At 32.4% G+C, this 11,075-nt stretch overlaps 1 protein-coding gene across 1 annotated transcript; it reads left to right on the top strand.

Annotated features, from left to right (window-relative positions):
* The first annotated feature begins 9,693 nt into the window (after positions 1 to 9,693).
* Positions 9,694 to 10,576, top strand: LOC113394059 (heat shock protein 67B1-like). Its single transcript, XM_026631230.2, has one exon. It carries the CDS (start codon positions 9,747 to 9,749, stop codon positions 10,509 to 10,511), a length of 765 nt encoding a protein of 254 aa, XP_026487015.1. The 5' UTR covers positions 9,694 to 9,746; the 3' UTR covers positions 10,512 to 10,576.
* The last annotated feature ends 499 nt before the right edge of the window (positions 10,577 to 11,075 follow it).

The following is an 11,075-nucleotide window of genomic DNA, read 5'->3' as shown; positions in this document are numbered from 1 at the left end:
CGTTCTAACCACTGGGCCACCTCGGCCTTTATTTATTTGTGTATAACTGTAACTGCGTAAACGTACATACATACATTTAACTACACTTATTATTTTACTGCAAATCCAACACGACTAGAAAGAGTTCAAGGCCCAAGAACAAGAAATTTAAGTTTCCGAGGCATAGGAATTTACACACTGTTGACTTACGAAAAATACAAATTGTTATACAGAAAAACCTATATATAGTAAAACAAAAAAACAAAAAACATTTCTTTAAAAATTGCTCTCGTATATTTTTTAAACGCAGTCGTGATTTATTTCTGCACGAAAAAAAACTTCGTCACCACAAAAAAATTAAAATCGCGCGTTTTTATTTTGCAGTTTAACCTTATCTCTCAACACCTTGAGTTATCTCTCAACACAATAAGTTAGATGGATTATTCATACTTATATTATAAATTCGAAAGTCTGTCTGTTACCTCTTCGCGTATTAACTACTGAACCGATTTAAATGAACTTAGGTATGGAGATGGTTTGTGTCCCGAAGAAAGGACATAATATGCTACTTTTTTAAATCACTTCTCTAAGGGGGTATATTGGGGAGTGTTGATTTGTGTGCTATGTATAAAATTTTATAAATTTCGTGCATGTATATGTTCAGCTAGTATAATTTTAAATAATAGCACATCCACATTGACATAATTTTAAGTCCTTAATAGATCATGTTAGTACAAAAAAGTCGGAATGAGAAATTCCCGTCCAAATTTATGTTATCTTAATATATTGCATGGGTGTGCAACGGCTGTCGCTTTTGTGCCATAAGTGTGTTTAGCCCTTAACTGCTTAATAAACGCCACTTAGACGTATGAATATCATAAACTTGCATCAGATTATCACTTTAACTCGGTTTTAAGAATCGCGCTCACGATGCCTTGCTACGTAGATGTGAGTTCAATTATTGTGATTTTGACACGCTAAATGTGTTTGTATCAATGTATCAATTTGATCTTAAGCGATCGTAGCGCTGTACAGCGTTTTATCTCTGATGGATTTCTGTGAATTTTATTACAATTTATTGCTTCTATACATTATAATATGCTTATTTTTTATAATATCGGTAGTAATGGCTCAATTGATATGAAGTGGTCACCAATGCATATAATGACGCTGTGAAGAATATTAACCATTTCTTACATCGACAGTTACACTGGCTCACTCGGCCTTCAAATCGGAATACAACAGTACCAATTATTGGTGTTTGATGGTAGAATATCTGATAAGTGGTCCCAGACGGGTCTGCACAAGCCCTCCCATTAAGTGAAGTAAAAAATATATATAAACATAGCACAAAGGCTTTATAAACGAATTTAATTTTTAAATCAACAAAAAACCGTGTCAGACATCATGCGGGTACATGAGGAAAAATACTGGATATATTTTTAATGAAACTACTGGTAACACATTTCCGCAACAACTTACACAATATTCTGATCACAAACAATGATATCCATTCATTTAAATCACATATTGTTATCCTTTTCAAACCGACACAATAGAAGGGGATAGCCGTATTATTAATTTAAAGATCACGTACAGCGAAATTGTCACAATTAAATAATTCAAAATGTTTATCAACACTGTTTTCATTTCCGGAGAGAACATAGATTTCTTATACCCGATCTTTATATATTTTATACTTATTTCATAATAATCGTGAAGTTTACAAATAACATATCTGTCAGCTATCGAGGACTGTAGGTTCTAGCTCGGGTCAGCGCCATTAAGATTTTTCTTTTATGATTTTTACTTTATCTTGTAGTTTAGTATTAGTTGTGTGTTAAGGAAAATAACGTGATGTATCTTGCAAGTGACCGGTGAAATTCTATCATTGAAATAGCTTGGCGGAGGAAGATCTAAAACTTCCCGTTAAGAGGAAAGGCAGTAAGACATTCTGTTTTTTCGGTTACAGTTAATCACTTGGACCTTGAAGTAATATGATAAAATCGCCCTCGATTTTGCCCACGTGTGGGGTAGGTTTAGGTCATCAAAATGAAAGCGTAACAAAGAAACATACTTTCGCATTTCTAACATTAGTAACGATTTAAATCATCGTCTGCGTGAATAATACTAAGTAGTTAAAACAAAGACGCAATTCTGAATAAATAGGCCCAAATGAGTCATAAAAATCCTTATCGCTCTGATAACAGTAATGTTTTTGTTTACGACTGCATTTCTAAAATGACGTGTATTTTAAAAGAAATATGGAAAACGGATTTCACTTTTGTTATGATAGCTACCTGTCGGGCTTCGCGCGGTATAGAATACGAGTTTACATAAAACATTTACATCGTATTAACTCTATGGTGTACGAGCGAACGCCATAAGAGCATCCTCTCGGCACCATTTTTCTCCACATATCAATGTCATATTTCAGCCAATTTACCGAAACCTTAATAGATTATGCACTTAAACCTTCCTCATGAATCACAGCGTAAATTAATGAAAACCCGTTCGGTAGTTTTGAGTTTATTGCGGTCGGATAGACAGACACTGCGGCGGGGCTTTGTTTAAAAATATGTTGTGATAAACATTCTTCAGGTAAATAGAATGATGTTTTCTACGATGTGCAATTGTTGATGCTGCTTTCTATTGCGTAAGCAAACCTACTTGTTTGTACAAACAATGACTTCATACGATACAACATACTGATTGCATATAAAATTAACTATACAGAAGTTTGGCTAGGTTAGGTATTTAACCATAATAATAATTATCGCGTACTTATTATTAATATTTTTTTTATGTGGAAAATTTTACAGAAAAATCATTTCTATTTATATATTATTCCAAATAAACTGTTAGAAATTGTTTTTATTTTATGTTATAGGGGGCAAACGAGCAGGAGGCTCACCTGATGGAAAGTGATTACCACCGCCCGTGGACATCTGCAACACCAGGGGGGGTTGCGTTGCCGGTCTTTAAGGAATAAGTACGCTCTTTTATTGAAAGGTTCCCAAGTCCTGTTTGTCTGCGAGTAAATGCTCAATATAGTTTTTGCTCTCAAAGTTGGCGAAGTAAGGAATGTTTAATATTTATTGTAGCGCCAAAGCAGGATAGTATATTTGATGATCAGCCCTTCTGTCAAAGAAGCATTCAATTGTGAATATAACTTTGCAAACCTGTTTATAGACAAAGAGAGACATGTTTTTGATCTAATACAACATTTGAGTTTGAATACCTTATTGCTCAAGTTTTGCAAACTAGGTCTAACCAAAAAAGTACAACTGTATTTTTTTTTTATTTCTCTTCTTTTTTTTTTGAAGAGTGAACTCTAGATATTACCCGCCAGGAAAAATGCCCATTATTTTCTATTTTTTTTATAATTTACTTTGTTTTTGTTTTTTAATAACAATTTCTCGACAGTGATTGTGAATTAAATAATTCTCTATTAATATATAAGATATGACGAAAGCAACTTCGTTCATCGACACCTTCCGTTGTTCCTTTTTTTATGTCGTCAAAGTTTCTCTGGAGAGGTACTGGCTGTACCTTATTTACGTTCATTAATGTGCCTGCATGATTTTACTGCCAGACAGCATCTCAATCTTCATAAGTATTATTTTCCATTGCAAATTGATGACGAGCGACATAATTTTATAAATTTTGTTTTGATTCGAATAATTTGATCTCAATCACGTTATTTTTATCAAAATCAATGAGGTAGACATTTTTTTTTGTTTATTATTGAATTTGGAATGACGACTTCTTTGAGTGGTCCAATTACGAATGAATATTTAAACTTTAAATTTAATTAGGAATTATTTTGTTTTAAAGAAATTATTATTATTAATAACAATCACGTTACTTTGTGTTCGTTTATTTCGAATTAAAAATAAAAACCTAATGCATTAAACGCTCTAACATGTTGTAAATACGTTTTCAAGGATTTAGCAATAATCCATCGTAAGACACAAAGGTCAGATAACGTTCTCGACTAACTATAAATAAGTAATTCGAAGTCTGACATTTATTTGAAATTGTTATTCATAACATCTCCTTAGCGATTTAAGTAATTTTAACGATATTTTTTTTTATTATTTGTAATACGCAAGCAAACTGCGTGTAGTATATATTAAACATTCCTTGCACCTCCTTGCGTCATTACCCAAACAACAATATATTTAGTATAAGCTTCGTAGAGCTGTGTTTTATTTTTAAAGACAGAGTGTATGCTTTTAGTACTAAACCTTTTGACAGTCTCATTGGTTACGGGATTGAGTAGTAAGGCTCAGTTGAGATAAAAATAAGTATGAATTCATTGATTAATATGTCTCTCGCGAGGCCATATATCAGTTTGGTACGACGTTGGTATGGCGGTAGCGCTATGCAGAGAACATCAGTAGTCATCACGTTTATCGGTAAGACGTAACAGATGTTTAGGCTTCTAATAAGGGAGCGTTAGCTATTTTGATTGAATGGGTCGGCGGCGCATGGCCAGTGTATATAATGTCTTACTAGATCAGTACAAATGTTTGTCCATTTGTCCGTCTGCCTTTATACTGAAATATGTCATGTAAAGTATTTGTTATGTGCGCGATGTCAGCTTGCGCAGTGTGCCGTCATACATAAAAAGAAAATGTTGCATTTATTTAACCTCATAATGTCTTGATGTATTTTGAGTTCATTTAACTACGATAATGATACTTGAAACGTAATTAATTATTGAGACACTCGGTTTATAAATGTACACATATCATCAAATAGTCAATATAAATTATTTATTTCAAATTGAATTTATTATTGTGTCCTACAATGTATGTAAATGCCTGAGACTTCCGATACTTTTTATTAAGAAGAGCAAGCAAACATATTTTTTTATGTAACATTTTCGTAAGAGACTCAAACTGAACAAATGGAGTCGGTCCAAAATTTAGTCCGCTTTCAATAATATAAGTATTTACTTCGTATTGATGATCAAGGATTATATAAATAATATATTTTATTGGTTTTAAGTAGAACTATAATTAATTTTATGTTCGTTATTATACTTAGCGTCGATCTCAATCATGCTAATATCGTGAAGAGGTAAGTATTATACATTATCACGTATTTTAATGTACGTATATGTAGTCGGAAGGGCATATGTGCCACCCCGTAGTGAGTAGTCATACCATTGCCAACTAATACTTCATATAGCTAATATTTCTTACAGCACCATTGTCTGGTACTCTATGAAGTATTAATCACTCCCTACATCGCCATGACAACCGAGATGTTATGTCCATTGTTTCTGGCTATACTGGCTCACTCACGCTTCAAATCAGGTCACGACAGTACATATGTTTGGCGGTAGTTTATCTGATAAGCGGGCATCAACCCTTGAGCAAAGTTTGGAAATTGAAGTGTCGGAAACGTAATCATTTTGTCTACACTTGAATTCTTTCAGTCATGTCGGATTGTCATGCCGTCACTAGCTAGTATTGAGTTTAAATAAGCATAGTATAAAAAAACATTAAAGACTACGTCAATATATTCGTTCGACACTATTCCGTCTGATTAAAGTGAAGGGCGAGGCAACATAAATCATAAATAAATTTCAAATTACAAACTTTACTATACAGCACACAGTCTATGAAACCCATATAATAACTAGTTTTAATTTATTTTTGTAAACAGAAATATATCAATTTGAGGAGAAATTTTTTTAAAAGCTAGTTTTAATAGTTTCAAAATATCGATTGATAGAACAAAATGTTAGCTGACATTGTAGTATACAGGGTTCTAATTCTACAAACAAATCGACGGTTAATCGCAATCGAATCGAAAGATAACGATGCAGTCGCAGTTTTGTCAAATTTGCATGGGAATATAATCAGGATAATATCGTAAAGATTAGCCAATAAGATAGCCATACATAGATTGTAAAAAAAAAATTAACACATTTTCTTCTTAATAAAAATTACGAAGAAGATGTAAAATATTTTAGTTCAACATTCATACAAATTATATTCTTTGGACGCACCCTCACTCACGTACACACATTACATCACACACGCAGAAACACACAACATACACACACATACTCATTCATGCTTATAAAATTACGTTATGTTTTTGTTGTTTTTTCTTTTTAAAATTTATTTTTACTACTTTAAATGACTCTGTTATGTATGTATTTAATGTTACTTTTAATTTTCCATTGGGGGATGGCCTAATCATTCTTAACACAGGTTATGTAAATGACCCATAAAAAAATTTTATTCTTTATAAAGTTGCAAACCTCATGTAAAAAGAGTACTTAAAATAATAATATTTAATTATAGTCATACTCATTTTGTAAACTCATATATGTATAAGCTGATTTTTGTAATATTTATTTTTTACGCCAATAAATTATTATTATAAAATATAAATTAATTAATTAGTAGAATTGGTCCTGAGTTACGTTTAAGTTGAGGTTAATTATTGTGAGGAATAATCAGAGTTGGATCTGAATAGAATCAGGAACATATAATTATAAGTTGGTCAAATTAGTATTAAATATTAAATTATACTGTTCATGTCATTATATTAATAATGATGTAATTATTACTAGAGTTAGTGTCGAACAGCTTCATTAATATTTTTAATAATTTTAAATATATAGTGACAAATTTAACAGTGTCTGTTCGAATGTAACCTCATTTGTTTTTTTTTATACTAAAATTCAATTCTACCAGATATGTTATTATGGAATTATTATTGGCTTTATTAATATTTATTAAATAATTAAGTAAGTTCGATTTAACGGGGAAATGATGATTGAATTTATGCATCCATGCCACACGAGTTCCACGAGTTCTTATTAAGTCAATTTAAGATATATATGTATTTGTATGGAAGGTTATTTTTACACTTAAAAAATATCTATATTTTAATTTACTTATATAAGTACTATCGAAGTGTTATGAACGGAATCAGTATGTAAGCTGAGAGATCCAGTACAATTACTCATCATAGTAAATCAGATTCTATTTTGATAAGTAATTAAACTGCTTATTAAGTTAACAATGGATATGATTACTTGTATTACCTTAACACGCATATATGAATATGCTGGCAAACTTAGCAATTGTTTTTATCATATAATTATATTCTCTTGACCGATTTTAATAACGACAGCAATTCTTTAGGCCTAGCCGACTGCGCAGGACTTAATATATTTCACTGTCGTGTGCACAGATTCTTGTACTCGCTCATAATCTGAGTCATAATCTCAGAATGTCAACTGCGTAACTATAAATCCTTATAACTTATTATCGTTCAACGGGAATTGAATCTAGGAACTGGGATGAAATTATTTTAGTAATAGCATAACGAACTAGTCGTAATATAGATTACTATTCAATAATAAAATAAAATTAACTTTCTTAATAGTAATTTTAAATTGTTCAAATTACAAGAGGAAAAAGAAATGATAGATTCTGGTATAAAAAACCGCCTCAAGTATCCTCCTTGTCTAGAAACTGTTGAATAATAACCGAAGTAATAATGCGTATACCTAAGTAACTAAGAAGTTATGTAAATAAACTGTATTCGTACTTAGTGTATATTTGGATTATATACTTGTAATTTTATATGTATTGACAATATAATTTATTTATTGATATATAATACGTGTATTTTATATTAACATTTATTTATTAGTTTTAGTTTAATGTTGTTTTATTTATAACTACAGCATCACCCACCTCATAATCTATGAGCTGTCACCTGCACCGTTGGTTGTCTGGAAGAGATCGCTATGTAGCAATAAAGTCCGCAAAATTGTACGCCTCTTTCATTTATACTGTATCCATGTTGTATTTATTTATTTTCTCTTTGTGATGTACAATAAAGTATAAAGTGAAGTAAAGTACTACACTGGCTCACTTAAACTTCAAATTGGAAAACAACAATACTAATTTCGTTTAGCGTTTGAATATGTGATAAAGATGGTACTTAATTATTATGATGATAACTCAAATCTACATAAATATATTTAAAAAAAAATAGTTATTCTATAGGAGTTCAGAAGGAACTGATCGGTGACGCACGGTTCATACCAGTTTGCAAGTCAGGACTGCCTTATTGAGATTTGTTAAAATAATGTTCGTAATAAAGATTATTATTGTAATACATTACCATGAAAGATAAATGAATTATTACTTCTTATGTAAATAAATAAATACAAAATTAACTTTTAAATTGGAATAAATTCATAAATTTTCGGGATAATCGGTAGGAGAAATCAAAAGTATATCTTATTTAAATGTATATAAGAAGTGAATAAATCAAAGTATAAATTGTAAATAATAATAATAACGAATATGAAGTGTTTTCAATTTACATTAATTACACCCAGTCTCGCAGTTGTTAGAAATATCCAGACATCAATTTAAGATTTAAATGCGACTTAAGTCAATGATAATAAGGCCTAAAATTGCTTATTTTTGATTTATGTGCTTGTTGAAACTGATTCAGCAAAACGTAAGTCACGTCCGAAACAGATAAGAGTGCAGGATTCACGTTATTCACGTTATTTAAAGAAAAATGAGCTAATTTTACATAGTCGAGAACTCTAGAAGCCGGCCTTCCAAGGTCGAACGTCATGTATCAAAGATTAAATGTTTTGTTCGAGAAGACGCGTCACATGATGTTGTCGAATGTCGAAAAGATGATGTTTATACGTCTTTGACATTTTTCGATTGAGGTTTACAGATAAATATGCCACACGCAGATCTCACACCCTCTGTGCCTGTGTGTTAGCGGAGAAAAGTGTCAAAGGTCGGTCAGTGCACAACAGTAGAGTATCACAATATCAATTCAAACGCTGATTTAAGGCGATAGAGGTTGTTTCGCGTTATCCGTGCATTTATGACATAAAAAAAAATGTATGAAGAATATATTGCATATTGCAATATTAAGCCAAAGGTTGCCTTTGTATTGTACTATTCAATGTGCGGATGTCAATAAAAGGTCTTGTGATAAATAGATTACGAGCAAAAAGCGAATAACAAAGTAAACAGAGAGTACGTTGTTCATTCATATTTATTACAAATTGTTTGATTTTCAAATTTTGTGAAACGGAGAGAAATACTAATAATATTATAAATTTGTATATGTACATACAGATAAAAGCTTTTTTTAATAACAATTGCCGTAAAAAAGGTTTTAACACACATAAGTAAAAGACTCGAATTGATTTTTTTTTGTTTTTATTAATAAGATGGCTCGCTTGTTAACGTTTTTTTTTGTTATGAAATCGACGGCAAACGAGAAGGAGGCTCATTTGATGGAAATTGACTATCACATGTATATTTATTTTTATTTAGATATATGATTTTAACACTTGTTTTTTTTTCTATTTTAACGTCGTGTGCAGAATCTTGAGATGGAATCGACTGGATGAATTAGCTGTGTAAATAATGAGCTTAATGCTAAGGATACTGATACAAATAACGATGATCATTATAATCAGGATTACCTAAATTGAAAAAACAGTCATTACGATTATAAGTAATGAGAAATGATCTTTTTTGAGCTTTGACAATGAATGAGTCTTTCTTTAAATAATAATTCAGTAATGAACTGACAGATCTGGTTTTATATTCTATGAATGCCGTCATAGCGGTCGGCGATGCGCTTGCCCCGCTTCCCCCCCTTCTTGTATATAGCCTCCGACGCCCGCGCCGCTGGCAGTTTTTATAATATAACGGGGACATACGCACGCTTGTCCAAGAAAAATGTTCTCGCCGCGATTGTTTGCATTTCTCGCGCTGGCGGCTTTTGCCGCTGCGTATCCAGCAAGTGATGAACCTATTCCAAGGCCCATTACAACGATAATGGAAACTGATTTCGAAGATGCATCACCATGGTTTAGATTCCCGGCTTTCGGCAATATATTCGCACCACTTACAAAACTATTCTCGAGTTTCGCGGATATTGGTCCGAGAATCGAAGCCGACGACGATAAATTCCGAGTAACCGTCAACGTCAAGGACTACAAGAAGGAGGATTTAAAAGTTAAGGTTAAGAACGACTTCATTTTCGTTCAAGGCGCACATGAGGCGAAACAAGACGAACACGATTTGTTTGCCAGCCAGTTCTTCCACACGTACAGCCTTCCAGAAAACGCAAGCGCATCAGATGTGACCGCTAAGCTAACTAGTGACGGATTTTTAGTCGTTGACGCGCCTTTAAATGGAAACGATGAAAAGAGCAAGGATAAAGTTGTCGAGAGGGAAGTACCAATCGTTGAAAGCGGCGAACCTTTGCAAAAAGATGACAAAATTGAAAAGGTTGACAATGCTATTCCAGCCGTTGCTCCCGTCGAAATCGATGAAGTCCCGAAGATAACCACGGAATTGCCTACAACATCAGCTGATATCGACGATGAAAGGAAAGAGCTAACAACGCCATCAGACCGTGAAGAAGTTACCGTTCGGGACAACAGTATCCCAAGCAATGAAGCGAATGAGATCAGCGGTGCAAACGAAATCCAGCCATAAAGTGATATTATAGATTAAGTATGTATTTATAAAACAGTATTGTAATAAATATATTTAATACGAAATAGGTGTTTTGTTTGCGTTTAGCGTTCACATTAAAAACGTTAGGAACATCGCGTGAATACTGATTGCGCGGACGTGTTGGCTGACCTGATGTAAACAATGGATGATTCGTATATTATATTCCTCACCTGCAATTCAGTGCCGTTAAAGCTATAAAGCATCTATTGTATTCGAATCGGTTGAAATACTAGTAATATTAACTAAAGCAGTACTGGAAATTTACCTTAAGTATCATTATCCTAGGCTTCCAGGGTTACGCAAGATTATTATTGTAATTATATTACGTGGATGTGAAGGAACACAATTATCTGAGGATTAAGTAGGAAAATCCTCTTTGTCATTTCCTCAAAGGAGACGTGGATGTCTAGCGGAGCGTATTTTAAATAATAAAACTTAATGAGGTCTCGATTTATTTACTGTTGTTTGTTAATTCTATATCAAAAAATATATGAAATTCAGAATTACATATCGTAATTTATTTTTAGATAATGTAAGACTTAT

The sequence above is a fragment of the Vanessa tameamea genome, chromosome 2, assembly GCF_037043105.1.
Source record: "Vanessa tameamea isolate UH-Manoa-2023 chromosome 2, ilVanTame1 primary haplotype, whole genome shotgun sequence".
Taxonomy (NCBI): domain Eukaryota; kingdom Metazoa; phylum Arthropoda; class Insecta; order Lepidoptera; family Nymphalidae; genus Vanessa; species Vanessa tameamea.
Note: the sequence above shows the minus strand (reverse complement) of the source record. Positions and strands in the feature narration are given on the sequence as shown.

What these genes read in the sequence shown, in the direction of transcription:
- LOC113394059 (XM_026631230.2), top strand. Translation starts at nt 9,747, where the DNA reads ATGTTCTCGCCGCGATTGTTTGCATTTCTCGCGCTGGCGGCTTTTGCC.